At 43.2% G+C, this 15,687-nt stretch overlaps 1 protein-coding gene and 1 pseudogene across 1 annotated transcript; one reads left to right on the forward strand and one right to left on the reverse strand.

The window, feature by feature from the left end:
* Nucleotides 1-960: 960 nt before the first annotated feature.
* Nucleotides 961-2,874, forward strand: LOC133887971 (probable magnesium transporter NIPA8; annotated as a pseudogene).
* Nucleotides 2,875-3,863: 989 nt separating this feature from the next.
* LOC133887970 (calnexin homolog) lies at nt 3,864-7,129 on the reverse strand. Its single transcript, XM_062328024.1, has 6 exons — nt 6,963-7,129; nt 6,781-6,850; nt 4,769-5,895; nt 4,589-4,660; nt 4,382-4,498; nt 3,864-4,290 (listed from the first exon to the last, which is right to left on the reverse strand). Exons 1-6 carry the CDS (start codon nt 7,032-7,034, stop codon nt 4,129-4,131), a joined length of 1,620 nt encoding a protein of 539 aa, XP_062184008.1. The 5' UTR covers nt 7,035-7,129; the 3' UTR covers nt 3,864-4,128.
* Nucleotides 7,130-15,687: the final 8,558 nt, after the last annotated feature.

The following is a 15,687-nucleotide window of genomic DNA, read 5'->3' on the forward strand; positions in this document are numbered from 1 at the left end:
TCGGTCGGGGTCCGACATACTTAACTGGATGTGCCTGACATCCCCCTCTGGCCGGGGCTTCAACGGGTCATGATATTCGACGTACGCTGAAGGGGGGGTCCCCGAGGGGTCTATCGGCCACATTATGCACATGACGGCCATTGAGAGGGGCGGGGTGCCTATATTCGATGCACCTAGCCATGTGTTGATCGCTGTGAATGGAGATCAACCCCTAGGGTCCAGGCATCTTCATGCAGAGGTAGTTATGATGGGGACTTCTTCGAACTTGTTCAAGGTGCCCTGGCCTAGGATGATGTTGTATGCGTTGGGTACATCTACCACGTCGAAGGTGACCATCGCCTAGCGACAAAGTCCTCGCCAAAGGTGGCCGAGAGTTCTATCTGACACAAAGTATCGAGGGGGTGCCATTAAACCTCTGAAGAGGCCTCTACACCGGAGAGAGCCAGCCCCACGAAATGTGAAACTGGTCAAAGGCCTACATGAAGATAAGATCCGCATAACTTCCTCCATCGACCAAAACCCTCTGGATCTCAACATTGGTAATGCCTTCTCCCACACTTGCTTTGTACTCCATCTTGATGCTGCTCAGAAAATGAGGACTTTGAGGATATCCCGGCCGATGGAGCTGAGTTCTAGGCGAAGGAAGTTTTCGACCTAAAGACCATGTTCTAGGTTGGCGCTCTTCCGGACAACGTCTGTGGATAGATGGAAGACCCACTACTGCTGGAGGTTATCTTAGTGTTTTCTTTAAGACCTACGAGTCTTTTTTAATGAATTTTATCATTATATAATGACACTGTAATGATTTCACTTATAGCATCACCGTATGTATGAAAACTGATCTTAACATACATGTGGAATGTATCTGGTTTGTTCTTTGAAACTGGGTGTGACATTTTTCGTGTGAAGTACGATGGAAAGCTTACAAGATTGCATACTAAAATTATTTCAGGTATACTCTTCTTTGCTGCCGGGAATTGCCTCAACTTCATGTCGTTTGCTTATGCAGCACACGTTGGACTTTTGTCATTGAGGAAGCAAAGTAAACATAGTTTAACATGGAATAGTAATGTAAAATGATTGTATTGAAAAAATATATTTCAATAGATGTTAATCTCTCTGGACACTTGACTCAATTTTCTCCATTCAGTAAATTCAGTTTTACCATCATTGCACCACTCCTTGGCCAAGACTCAAGAATAACATACACCCTTGAACTTTCTTAGATTTTGATATGATGTCCAGTCTATATATTTTATTATTCATTTCTATACTTGAAATTCTTGCTATTAACTGATTTTTCCTGTGACCTTTTTCTGGTAGTCACTTCTTGCAGCTCTAGGATCCATTCAGTTTGTATCCAATATTGCATTTTCATACTTCGTATTAAACGAGACTGTCTCATTGAAGTATGTAACCTTATGCTTGTTGTAAACATTTGAATACCCAGAACTAGTGTAGAATATTACTATTAATGAAGGTTTTACTCTTGTTTCAGGGTTATGGTTGCCACATCCTTTATTGTTTTCGGCAACATCTTTTTAGTTTCCTTTGGCAACCATCAGTCGCCAGGTATGGTCTGTTTCGTACACCATTAGTCCAGATATTCATTGTGCTACTTCCTTTTCCAATTGAACATCATATCTTCCTTGGGAAGGCAGACATAGAACATAGACTACAGCAGATGCTATCATACAGTGCTGCAAATCTGCAACCTCTTATTTATTCTTGGTTGCTAAGCAGATGACACCTGCAATTGTCTTGGCAGTTTACACACCGGAACAGCTCGTTGAGAAATACAGTAATTCTGTGTTTCATCTATATTGCCTATCTCTCGTCTTTGTTGTTGTATCCAATCACTTTCTCTATAGGTGAGCTCCTGTTCTTATGTATTAATATCAAATTTCCTTTGAGTCACTGAGGGATGGTCTTCACAGTTAAAAGTTTTACACATGAGAGGGAAGCTATGCTCTCTACAAGCAGGAAGGAGTCAGGCACGCATTGGCCCTTATTACTGCCATTTTCATATGCTGTTGTATCTGGCGCTGTTGGATCCTGCTGTCTTGTTTGCGAAATCGCTGTAAGTAGAATTGTGCTGGGTAAATTCACTGTGCATTTGGCATGTTAATTCTTATATGTGTAACTCTCGCACCGTGTGCTCCCTTTGGTTTACATCCTGGTCTAACATGCTAAGACTGACTGAGCAGCAGATACCACCTCCATAGCTGGTTTACATATTTAGTGCTTTTGCTATTCCTAAGCACAGCAGGATTTTGGGTAATGAAACTGATGGCATGTGTTTACCTAACCCAATTTTCTTAGTCCACTCCATGCTGTTTTGCTTCGATATATCTTGCCTAATTAAACTTCTCTTAGTCTCAGATGGCAAGGTTGAATGAAGGGCTATCTCTATTCGATGCAATATTGATTGTTCCAATGTTTCAGATAGTATTGACGTTCTTCTCAATGTGCACAGGATTTGTATATTTTCAAGAATATCAAGTGAGATTCTTTCTGCTACTGTTCATGGCAGTATCTGAATTCTGTGTTCTCGTTAAAAATAAGGGTTCCAATTTGCCTTTCTAGGTGTTCGATACACTTAGGTTAACAATGTTCCTCTTGGGGATGGCATTTATGTTTATTGGCATCGCCTTGCTAGCACCTGATGACAGTAAAGGTCAGTTGAACTCCATTACACTGTGTGCATTGATCGTCAAATGAGATCTGACTTTCAGAAATATTTTTTCAGCGACTGATACTAATAATTCTTCTCACGCCAGACAAGGACTTCCAACTGATATGAACAGGTGCTGACCAAATTCTTACTAGGATGCCTTTCTTTCCGCCAGTGCGTACCATCAACTTGTTCCTTTGCAATTGTAAATAATCGCAGCCTTCTCATCTTCAACAAAGTAGGTTCTATCACCAGAGATAGATTTAAATTTAACTTGACCAAAACTTTGCAGGCATGGGAAGATGCAGGCAGAGGGTGAAGTAGATGCTACGAAATCATTTGTAACTAAAGTAAAAGCAAAATGTGTACTGGTGCAGGCAAAGGTAATGGCTTTGTTTTGCACACCATCTTCTTATTGTTGCTTTCTGTATTCATCTTGAGCTTACTCTCCTTCTCATTGGCCTCGCGGGCTCTTCTTCGATCAGCACTTTGTCGGTTCTTGCGAAGCCTGTGTCTTCTTCCAGGATAACCGGCTTTGGAGGGACCATAATTGACTGGTCGAAGTTTATCCCGTTAAGAACGGCAGACTGGGACGACGATGATGGTTTGTACAGTGTAAATACACGCCATGTTGTAGAAACTTGCGTCGATTCAGCAAACTCTAGTCGGGTTTTTAGGCATTCCAGACTTCCAGTACCCACCTGTGATGTGTGAAACAAAGCTTTCTCCGTTTCTCCCCCGGGACATGACGATTCGACGAGTTTTGTTTAACGGTTGAGCTCTTGCCCCTGCGATGGGCATGGATATATGTAGGTATCTGTGGATCCATTCTAGTTCACCTTAACTGAATATGTTGATTAAGTTGAAGTAGAGGGATCTACTTGGCCCGTTCCAGCCGCCACCATCTCTCCACACCTTGGTTGCGCCCATCCTGTGGGTGACCCTGTGGACAGCCGTGCCGAAGTGGGGGACGTAGTCGAACCAAATCTTGCGAGCCGATTTCACATGGATTCACAATTGCAAGTATTGAAACAACCAAGTTCAGTTTATCAATGAAACATCCAGACGGCAACCTTTAGCGCTTCTACAGGCGATGAGACCACCTGATTCCTTTCTGAAAGGAAGAGCATCCATAAACGAAGAACTCGGCTTCGACTTAACCAGGCTCCGTGACAATAAACGAACAGTAGAAAAAAAACCTGAAATATTCCTTCATTTGATCTACCAGAAAACAATCACCTCTATCCGAATTCAACAAGTGATTATAGAAGTCAGGCACAGCACACAAACTGACAGGAACTAACTTCTACAGTTCGTGAAGGGTCTTGGTCTAACCAAGTAAACAAATCATCAGCAGAGGGACGTGAAGCTCCTATTATACACTCAAAATAAAGGCGAGTTCGCAAAAAAAGCAGGCACCAGAATGGCCGAAGACGTCAAAAATAAGCCTGGGTCTATGTCTCCCTTCGGGACCTCCTGCGTGGCGCTGCGGTCTCCTCCTTCTCGTCATCTTTCTCCTCCTTGTCATCTTTCTCCTCCTTGTCACCGCTGCTTCCAGCATCGTCTGTTTCTGTGGCCTTGGGCTTCTTCGCCTCAGCTGCAGGTTTCACAGGAGCCTGCTACAAGCAAATGTTGTGTGGATTGAGCATTCGCTTCAAGTTAAGGATGGCGAGAGCAGTAAAACAATTGTTGGGAAGAACAACTTACCGCTGTCTTCCTGCCACCGAACAGGATCCTGAAGAGCACGGTCACAAAGACGACGGCGACCGAGACCAAAATTCCGATTGTGATGTTGGGCTGCTTCTCTCCCTTCTCAATCACATCCTGTATGAAAGATACAGAGAGAACGTATCATTTTCCAGATAAAACACTAGTCAGATGTTTGAAAAGAAGATCAAGGATCGTCAATCTCACAATGATCTTGGTCTTGTAGGGAGCCAAAAACGGAACATCAGCAATCTTGTACAGAACATCAAAGATCTTTTTCTGCAATATGAATCACAAATCAGTTAGTGAGTGATAAATATCCAAGCGATGCTACACTAAAGAAATTAATGAACATAATAGCTTCAAAAGACTCGTAGAATGAATCACCTGGAACTCAGAAAGACCATCTGCACCAGCAGCAGCCTCCTCAGCCTTCTCCTTTTCCTTCTCAACTTCATACTTGGGCTTCCAGGTCTTCTCTAGGATAGAGGTAGCAACCTTCTCATCGTCAGCAATCAAAATATTGTCAAACAGGATGCCATCTTGCATCGTCCAGATCTCAATTCCAATAGCAGCAATTGGATCAAAGTCAGGCTTGTCAAGCTCAAAGTACTCAGGGTTGGGGATTTCCTGAGGCTTCCAGATTCCCTTGTAGTTGGGGTTGTCAATCAGGGGTGCATGCCACTTGCCCTTATAAGCAGGGTTCTGCTTCATTGGCCTCTTCCACTCGCCACATCCAGGTCCCTCTTCGCACTTGGGGTTATCAATTTTTGGTGCCTCCCATTCACCATCCTCCTCATCATCCCAGTCTTCCGGCTTGGTGGCCTCAGGATCATCAATCTCCTCGGGCTCATCATCCAGCCAACCCTCAGGCTTGGTGGCTTCTTCATCCTCAATTTCCATTGGGGCATTCTCATCCCAGTCATCGGGCTTCACTGCATCCGGATCAGGGATCTTAGCTCTCTCATCCCAATCCTCGGGTTTTTTGTCATCAGGGTCAGGAATGGTCTTGGATGGGATAAGCGCTGGCTCAAAATCATCAGCAGACAGGAAGTTTGACTTCTTCTTTTCCTCCCCGTCTATCAAAATTCTCACCTCATTATCCGGCTTCAAGATAGCCGTGTAGACATGAGAGAGCTTGTCATATGGGACAGAAGGTGGGAACTTGAGGTGATGCTCAACATACTTGCCAGTCTTGGGGTTCTTGTGCTTGAGGATGAAATGCACCTTGTTTGTTGACCCACATTTGTCAGGACCAAACATGATGGTGTACGGAGTCTCATTGTCGAACTCCTTCGCATCCCATCCAGCATCCTGGGGGCGGATGTACTTAAGATAGGCACCCCCACATTCAAGACCATTCTGAAGTCTAACTTCAAACTGCAGGACTACTGTCCCATCCTTCAAAGTAACTGGCTGGTCAAGCTCCTTGACTATGGCATATTTCTTGGCCTTCTCACTAACAAGGAGGCCATAGTCCTCATGTCCATCACTCTTGGCATGCTTCCATACACCTGCAAACCAGAGTATGTCAAACATTTAATCTATGACACAGTGGTACAAAGAAAAAATGAAGAAACAGGAAGTTATGACAAGTGACAACAAAGTTCAATGAAAAGTGGCAGAGTAGCAAAATCTAAAGTTACCTAGTCAAAAGAAGGATTGCATTGCTACTCCATACGAAAAATATGTCAAACGACAATGACAGGACCGAAATACTATTACCAAAAGAGTATATAGGGAAGAAAATTATTTGTTGTAATTAACTCAATGCATCATCACATGCATATAGAATTATCCAAAACGTCACAATGTCATATGCTACTCCAGAAGTTCAATGTTTGCAATTATCACAGCATCAATAAATGTTAGCAGTTTCAAAAGCAATTCAAATAAGCATAAAACTCATCAAAGCAACTGGCACACAAGCAACCATGGTCACTGCAATGATCCTGTGTTCCAAACAACCAAAAACACGATGTATCTTCTGCAGTTATCAGCACAGTGTATCAAGAAAAGAATGAAGGCGTGAGCGGGAAGGAGGCAAAGCCCCCTCGATCACTAGTACTTTGGAACGTGGAAAGGCTAGCCAACAGATCACATAGTAGATCTGAATCTAGTGAGATGCTGTTAGCGAGGCACACGCACATCTGATTTGACTAAAGCACGTACTTGACTGACACTAACATATCCTCAGATTCCAACCAAACCAGAATACAGGTATACACCTACTCGTGGATCCCGTGAGCAATTGCGCAGTTGACTCGTGCTCCTAATTCTTCGCACTGACAACTAAGATCTCGCGCGAAGAAGACCCAAAACTCCCACTAAACCCACGGATCTGGCGCAGATCGGGCAACCACAACAAGGCGAGGCGAGAGATAGATGCGCGCGTATACCTTGGTAGTCGCCCTTCCCGGAGACAACCCACCTCCCCTCGAAGTCCTCGTCGAACGGCTCGTACAGCAGCTGCACACACACACACACACCCCAAAACCGGCAGAAGCCATCACAAATCTCGCCCCAAAAATTCAGAAAAAAATCTAACAGCGACGAATCGCTACGGGTTCGCTGAGATTACCGAGTCGGAGGCGCGGATCTGGACGAGCAGCGCCGACACAAGCAGCAGCAACAACGCGCGCCCTCCCATCATCCTCTCTCTCTCTCTCTCTCTCTCTCTCTCTCGCGATCTCCTCGAGCCGAGGGGTTCTCGAAAGCTTCCAACCAGAGCGAAGCGTCCGCGAGTGGGATAAGAGGAACGGGTATAAGAAGCGGGCGCGGTGGAGCGGATGGACGGTAGGGATTTGTGGAGGGGGAGAGGGGGCGGTGGAGATCGGTCGGTCGGGATGGCGGGGCCGGAAGTTGCGAGGAAAAGGGCGTCGCGTGACTTGTTCCGGCCAATGAGAGGGTGCGGGACGTGGTGGGAGCCAATGGGCGGCCGCCACGTATGCATTGTGACGCCTTGGCCTTGTAGGACGCCACGTCGGGCGCGCTGAGGAAGCATGTGCGCGTGTGGGTTCCAGTTGAGTGGGGCCGGCGTGCCAGTGAGACGAGAGCCGAAGACCGCGCATCCGGTGTGCTACCACTAGTGATATATAAGAGGGTTTTATACAGACTTGACGAAATCAATCATTAAATTTTAATTCTAAAGTAATCTATGCTCTGAGAAATGATAGGAGATAAATTATGCTGAAAGATAATTCAAAAATAAATCAAAAAAAAAAAGAATTACTGATCACTTAGATTTATCTTTCTATTCTTGCATACATTACTTAAGCTCATAAGTGATTGTACCACAACATCACAACTTCACAAATTATGAATATGACTTAATATTTTACATTACCCAAAGTATGCTCGTATAAAAGAGATTCTATAGAAGAGTTTGATTCATATCACGACCGCTAAAAACTATTTGGCAGTGATCCTTTACCCCATGTTCCACATCCCTTCTCAAGTCCCCTGCTCCTCTTCTCTGTGCAATATGTTATGTATCAAAGTCACCAATTGTACGGTTGCTCATCCATTGGGGAGGGGCATCTCCTCAACGCCAATCACTCTTTTGTATAAAATAAATAATGATCAATGAAATCAGATATAGAGTTCACTCTCCATTCTCTCTACTGTCCAATTTACAATTATACTTTAAGAGCAACTCCACTGATTATAGATAGCAATTAGCTCTTATTACTGCAGCATGTAGAGATAAGAGAAATAAGGGGATGGAGACGAAGCTATTGTGAAGGGAAATCTTACTCACATGGAGGGAAATCTTGGAGAGCTAGCTCTTAAAAAGATAGAAAAGAAGATATAGCTCTAAGCATTATAAGATATGAGTAATTGATAATGTAATCTTTTGAAGAGTGTGCTGAGAGAAATAAAAGATAGTAACTAGAGATAACCACTAGAGATGTCCTAATACATCCTTTGACTCCCACTGCCATAACTAGTCATTGCGCTGGCACTGTCATCAGTACATGCTGTCAGTATGCTTGCGTCATTTTTCACCCTAGCCATAAAAGGAGCTCATCCCCCACAATGCACTGTCCTCCTATCTTGCCGTGGTAAGCCAAGCAGCACCATTGTTGGCTTTGTCTAGCCAATGCCACTACTGCCCCCAATTTCTCTCTAAGGTGTTGTTTGGTTTCAGCAGTGGTAATATAAATGGTAATGATATTAGGTTAAGGGGGACTAGTGGTGGGATCACTGATTGCTTGTTTTGTTTGGTTTGATATCATAATGCAAACACTAATGACTGGTCAAAATCGCTAACCACGGTCAACACCAAACAAAGGAGTCGCGACGACATGAAAGTACAATGATGGCGAGGGGTGAATATACGTTTTTATAAAAATTTGTTCCCTTTTACTATTGGTCTAAACTTGCAGCAGAAAAATAAACTAACAGATTTTTCACACGTGAAAATCCTAAATATGGTAGGCTAAACTAGTGCACAATTATCCTAAATAAGTGTGGAGGTTACAATCCTGGGTGACAAAGATTACTCAAATCTAGCAAAAGATATGTAAAAAAATATTAATTAAAAAATTCTGAAAACATTGTTGATCGAAGACTCCAGGTTGACCCGGGTAATCTGGGTTCAGAGCTGATTGTATAGTATTCAGAGTTTTTGGGTTAAATCCGGAACCTCCGAGTTCAACAGAGAATGAACTCAAAATTGAAATTAAATAGCGTATAAAGGGTTCTAGCTCAAACTAAGTGAAGTCGTATGTTCTAAGTGATGATTCCAAGTAAATCTACGGGAAACCTACAATCAAATGCATACGAACAAGTAGATCAAGCAAAATACATAAATATTAAGCAAGAACATAAAAATAAGAGAGAAGACACGCGATTTGTTTCCCGAAGTTTGGACACTTATTCTAGAGGTTCCTACGTCTCCGTTGAGGGGCTTGGTCACACTTGAACCGGGTCTCTCAACCCTTTTCTCTTCAAGCTCAGTCACACTTGAGCTTGGCTTTCACTCTTGATTTCTTCTCCTGCGGAGGCGAAATTGAAACATTCACAAATTTTTCGCAGCACACCACAACCTTTTGTGCTCACCATCGACGCCTAGCCTCCTAGGAGCTCTAAGCTCCAAGAGTAACAAACGCTTCGCGAACTTCTCGCCGATGAACTCAAGTGCTCAAGAATGGATTTTAGCTCACTTGCACTCAATATTTCAATCTCTCAACCCAACTCACTTTTCTTCTCAAATCTCTCACTAAAATGGAGTGGGGAGGAGTTCTTTTGACTCTAAAGATGTTTTTTTCATGCTCTTGCAGCAGCAACAAAGAATAGGGGTGAAAGGGTATACATACCCAACCTAGCTGTTACACACTTTTTTTACGAGTATCCGGATCAACCCAAAGTCTCCAGGTTGGCATTAGAATGCATAACCGAGAACCCTAGCCGGAATACAACTCAGAGGGCATGGAACCCAGAGTCTCCAGGTCAACCCATAGTATCCGGGTGACACACTTAGGCACTAACAGGCCAGTTGGCTCGGAACCTCACCTGGAGACTCCAGACAACTCGAAGTATCCGGGTCAACCTCGAGTATCCGAGTTCAGCACAGCTGGTCCTTTAAAAAACGGCGATAACTTTTGATCCCGAAATACAATTTCAACGATTTTGGACTCTATAGAAAGCTTATTCAGAGGGCTACACATCCCAACTGAATTCATGACATCAAACACATTAGATCAAACTAGGAATACTTTGAAACCAAATTCAGACACTTTCACACTTTTCGCACTTGGCTCCTTAAGCTAACTCTCACTTTGGGTTAGTTAGAAAACTCTTGAGCACTGAGACACGACAAATAGCTCACGTTGCATCCCTATTAATAGTGTGGCAAATTTATACTCAATTTTAAAGATAAAACATGTTTGAATCATATTGAGCCTTTGAATACCTTTAAGTACTGCTTCTTTCCTTCAAATCTAGAGAGTTACCAACTTTTATATCATCGGCACTCCATCTTTTCTTGATTCTTCATGTGATTGATGTGAATCACCGGTAGCTCCATATGACCTCACATGGTATAGGCGCAAAGCCTTCACTCGTTCTTCACCACCACATTGGTCCTTCGATGCTAAGCCATTTGCTTGTCCTTCACCACTGGATGGTCCATCGCAACCAAGTCTTGCTTGCCCTTCACCGTCTTGCCATAGAAAACCACTTTGTATTCGATATCTTCAATAAATTCACTTTATCATATATGGAATCTAATCTTGTTCTTCACTCTTGGCATATAGAATATCTCAACTCAACTCATATCTTCTTATAGATCCTAACCCCAACTCACTATCAAGCACAAAGTATATGGATTAGTCCATAAAACTCAATTGGAAACTTTTATACCGTAAGTTACTTGATCTCCACAAGTAACTTATTAGCCTTCATGCATATTGTCAATCTTATTGAGCTTCTCCTTCTCCTCATGAGCATCACCTAGCATCACTAAGAGCTCATTCATCTTGATGCACTTTCAATTTTCTCATTTACCTAGAGCTTATATATATCTCTCGTCCATGAATCACCTATGGAACAACCTACTAATAATTCTCAACAATATTGTTAGTCCATAGATATTATCATTAATTACTAAAACCACATATAAAGGCTAGATGCACTTTCACGACAGCACTAGAGGGCTCACTAGCAGCGATTCCGGCTATGGCTTGGCTGGAAGAGTGTGGGGAACCATCTAAACAGTATTCTAATTAATCATTAATTCGATCATTTACTTAATCACAATTTTAACGATTAATCAGAATACTATTTTGGTAGTCTTGATACGTGTTTTGTGCCAAATATCGGAATACATGTCTTTCCAACATTTAACATCACAACACGACTTAATAAAGAGCGAGTAATTAACATTAAATTATAAGTTCTTAAGCATTTATTAAGTTATTACAACTTACAGCAAAATAGTATTAGGAGGAGATAAAAACCGACTCAACTCCTAACCAACAAAAGAAACTACGTAGCGAAAGACTAAAGACTATTCAACAAAAGAAGGATTGAGCCATATGCCCTTAGACTCTATTACAAAAATACGACCTCAGAGTAGTTGCCTACACCTGCCCGCCACCACCCTCGGTAGGCATGAAGTAGCTAAATATCAACTCCTCCTCGCGGGTAGTACCTGAAATAGCAGCGTAAATACGAAGGTATTAGTAAGACTTAATCCATAATGGGTACTTATAAATAGTCCGACCCTAAGGATTATATATTTAGATGTTAGCAAGGATACATCTACATGGTTAAGTAAATTTCATATGCGAAAGTAAATTTCACATATACAATGTGAGCATCTAAACTTGACTAAAGTAACATACTAGCTCATAAACATCAACTGAACATAATGTAAAAGGAACCATATGGCTAATATCTATAAAGCATCTCAAACCATCAACCACATCAATCTACACTCGTAACTCTATGACTGTTGCAAATGCATAAAAGCATACTCATGACCGAGAGCGTGATATTTTGAAATATTTTTACACCTTGTAGGGGTACTACTTTACCTACACGACTTGAGAACCATACAGCTTGTATGACTACATAGGTTCATACAAGGGGTACTCATGTCAATCTTTTTCAATAAGCCCGACCGTTTGATCATGCGCTGATAGGTGCCAGAATCATCCAGAACTACTCCTGGAGCAAAATAGATACCCCAACCTGTTTCATTCCCGACACCATCAACCCACACGCCAAAAAGCCACAGCTACAAAGGTAATCGACTTATCATTCTCATATGTGACATGTAGTAAGTACGGAAAATACTAAAGACAACTGCAACAACGATCGTTGCTTAAACAATACAATCGATCTACGGTGTCTGGGTCCCTCTCCCGATCTACCTAAGAAAACTCCACATCTGGACAGGACAAACACCCCTAACACCGCCCACATCTCGTCTCATCCTCACCACTCATCCAACCAACACCATCAACCCATCATTATGATCATTGTGCAAGTAATTAAAGCCTAGGCTCGCCAACAATGAAACATTTCACCGCTTGACTTCTGCCGATGACATAAGCACTTGCTAAGCATCACGAATGATATTTTAAGTTAGATAACACCATATTAAACCTAGGCTACAACGATACAGATCAACAATTATTTAAGACGGGAGAATTAATATATCAACATAGGTTCTACCCATCATAAACCCGATATCAACTCGAACTCATGCATAATATACATAAAGCGTATTTTAATAATTTTATATGGCACTAATCATAACATGAATTGTCCAAGAGGTTTCATAATTTTAGGACATAATATTCATTAACTGTGATCTAATCAAGCCGAAACACATTTAATTAATTAATTATCAAAAGCATTTTCTTGAGTTACAATATTTTTAACATATAGTTCATACTCATATGAAGCTAATGCAACTGATTTCATGATTTTTGGAGTCCGTATGAACTAATTATGAAATTTACAAGCTATCAGGACAAAAGAAAAAGCCTGATAAACAGTAACTCCAGAGTCTTCAGATAATTTTCTGGACTCTCCGGATTCTTGAGTCTCCGGATAATTCTTCGAACTCTTCGGACTGTCCAGAGAGGCTTCTTTAAAGGGAAAAACTCGATCGGTTTGATTTGAGAGCCTCACCAATATAAAGGGAAACATATTTGATATAGTTCATGGAGTCTAGAACTCACTCACTAACCTAGCAACACGATTCCTAACTCAAACCTTATCCAAATTATCTAATTTAGCTCCAAAGCTCAAGAACTCCGCTCCAACTCAAAATCGACCAACCAAATCACACATTCTCTCCAGAGGAAGCCTAAGGGACTTACCCACAGTGCTTGTGGAGGTTGGGGAAGGGCCGGAGCTCGAGATGACCATCAGGGAGGTGGTGACCGGCTTGAGGAGGAAGAAGGTCTGGCCGAGGGGCTTGAGCTTGATGGGGAAGATGATCTCCCGGGGCTGCGGTGGGGGAAACTTGTCAGGAACCTCCTCCTAGCCTCTACGTGCTCCTCCTTTCTCACTTTGCCTGTTGGGGAAGAAATGAGGGAGAGTGAGAGAGAGAGAGTGAGAGGAGAGAGTGAGCTGAGGGATGAGGGAGAGGGCTTGTATGGGTGGGAGAGAGAGGGAGCAGGTGAGGGAGTGAGAGAGGGAGGGGAGTGAGGTGGCTGCATGTGAGGGAGAGGGAGAGAAGTGGTTGGCCCATTCTGATGGGGCCCACGTATTAGAGAAACTAGGTATTTTCAATGCGATTTTTATTCTTTTCTCTTTTAATTCTCTATCTCTCATCCATTTGACACAAACCGAAGTGCTCCAGCGTTCAAAAATGAAATTACACCAAATTAAGTATAATGCTTAAGAAGCATGATTATGCTTAATTATGTGATTACGGATTTAGAACGTGACAAAAAAGGTAGCAGCAGTACCAACGTGACATGAGGATATATTTGAGGCAGCTGGGCCAGTCTACAGTGGTCGAAGCGACTTGGCGTTGGCGATTTCTATGGGTGGCAACTCTTCATGACAGTGCCTAGACGCGAAGAAGACGAGCTCACTGGCAACCTACAAAGGAAGGGAGGGGGAGCAGAGCGCCAATTAGGTGAGCTGGGTTGTGTACATGCTGCACCTATGAGAAATCGATGAAGGAGCTCACCATACCGTCATTAATGGGCTTGGGCTATCGGCTACAAGGAAGAAAGCATGTTCATGAGCCACCACAAGCGTACCATGTCTGAGCCATCCCAGTCGCGCCAGATCTTGGAGGAGCTCTACAGAGGCCTCCTCTGCTAATCTTCCAGTTGGATCTCGTCTGCCAAATCTCCTATGCTAATCTCCTTTGCTCGATCTCGTCTATTCCCCGCTGGAGAGCCCACGCCCAAGATTTTCTTCCATAAACCCAACCACCTCCTCTTCGACCTCGCCGATGAATCCTCTACTCTAGCTCATCTTCAACTCGAGCGAACCCACCACAAACCGAGGGAGAGGAGATCTTAGAGAGAGAAAGAGGAGGGGATGCAGATCCAACAGCAAGGGAGTGGCAGATCTGTTGGTGATGCAACACGATGGCCGACATTGAGGAAGAAAGGACACAAACGTAGGCTCATACGATATGGGGGAGACGGCAAGATCTATTGGGGATTTGACAGGGAAGTTCAGTAGTTCACTGTGCAGCACCTCAAAGCGTCAGGTGGCTGGTCGACATTGGTGGAGTAGCTCGCTGCATGGCGAGTGAGTGGCGACGAGTTGATACTGATGAGCGATATCGCGATGCGTTACCGGCCAAGAGGGACAAATCAAGTCTGAATAGACCAGAATCCCATTACACAGTAATAGATCAACAACTAGATTAAAACAAACACCCATAATAATATAGTTACCCTCCAAAATCTATTTAGGTTAAAAAATATCCGAACCAAACAGCACATAAACCTTATCACACCCCGTCGTCATCCTTGACCGCGCGTGACAAAATCGCCCGCCATTTAGCTGCTTGCGGGCACACGTGCCTGGACCAGAGATTTTGCACGGCTAGATCTAAGAACGACATCGCGTGCCCCACATCAATCTCAACAGCATTTTTTTTCGAAGGCCAACCGAAGCTGAGCCGGGCGTGGAAGCTATCGACATGCGGACCACGCTGTCGCTAATCCTAGAGGCCAACCCGCACCTCCATCGCTGTCGCTGGTCGCCGCTCGCCGCGACCACGCGTTCGCCCAGCGACGGCAAGGGCGAGGCTAACGGTGGCAGATTGGCAGGTTGGCATATGCAAACCTGGATGGTGTCTGTGCTCTCGGCAGTCCCGGCATCTGAAAGAAGCACCAAACAGGGTGAACGTACTGACTGATACTTAACAAAGCGAGTTCCTTTTTTTTACTTCTTAACAGAGTGAGTAAATTGTACAGCTAAAGGAAAAGCACCAACATCTTGTTGGACAACGGGGTAAAAATGGCTATATACAAATAGATTTCTCTGAACTTTTCTGAAACAATACTAAATTGGAGCATCTGCAAAGTACTAAATGAAGTACGGCCACATCATAATATTCTAGCAATCGATGGTTTAGTTGTTCCTATGGTTACACAAATCGTATTGTTCAGGGCTTCAGGCAATCTAGTAAAATACCATGCCAATTATTCACCTACACAAGTATCACAGACATGTCAGACAATAGATCCGGAAGCACAGAAACTAGATAAATGTCAACATCGATAACAATAGGTCAGGTTCAGTCATGAGCTCTAACCAACATCAACAATATTTTGTTTATCCTCAATCGAACATTCTACTGTATTATTACATTG

This window comes from Phragmites australis, chromosome 13 (assembly GCF_958298935.1).
Source record: "Phragmites australis chromosome 13, lpPhrAust1.1, whole genome shotgun sequence".
In the NCBI taxonomy this organism is placed as follows: Eukaryota; Viridiplantae; Streptophyta; class Magnoliopsida; order Poales; family Poaceae; genus Phragmites; species Phragmites australis.

What these genes read in the sequence shown, in the direction of transcription:
- LOC133887970 (XM_062328024.1), bottom strand. Translation starts at nt 7,034, where the DNA reads ATGATGGGAGGGCGCGCGTTGTTGCTGCTGCTTGTGTCGGCGCTGCTC. An exon ending in CGGGAAGGGCGACTACCAAG is followed by an intron (nt 5,896 to 6,780) that starts GTATACGCGCGC and finishes TCTGGTTTGCAG; the next exon opens with GTGTATGGAAGCATGCCAAG. An exon ending in CCTACAAGACCAAGATCATT is followed by an intron (nt 4,499 to 4,588) that starts GTGAGATTGACG and finishes TCTTTCATACAG; the next exon opens with GATGTGATTGAGAAGGGAGA.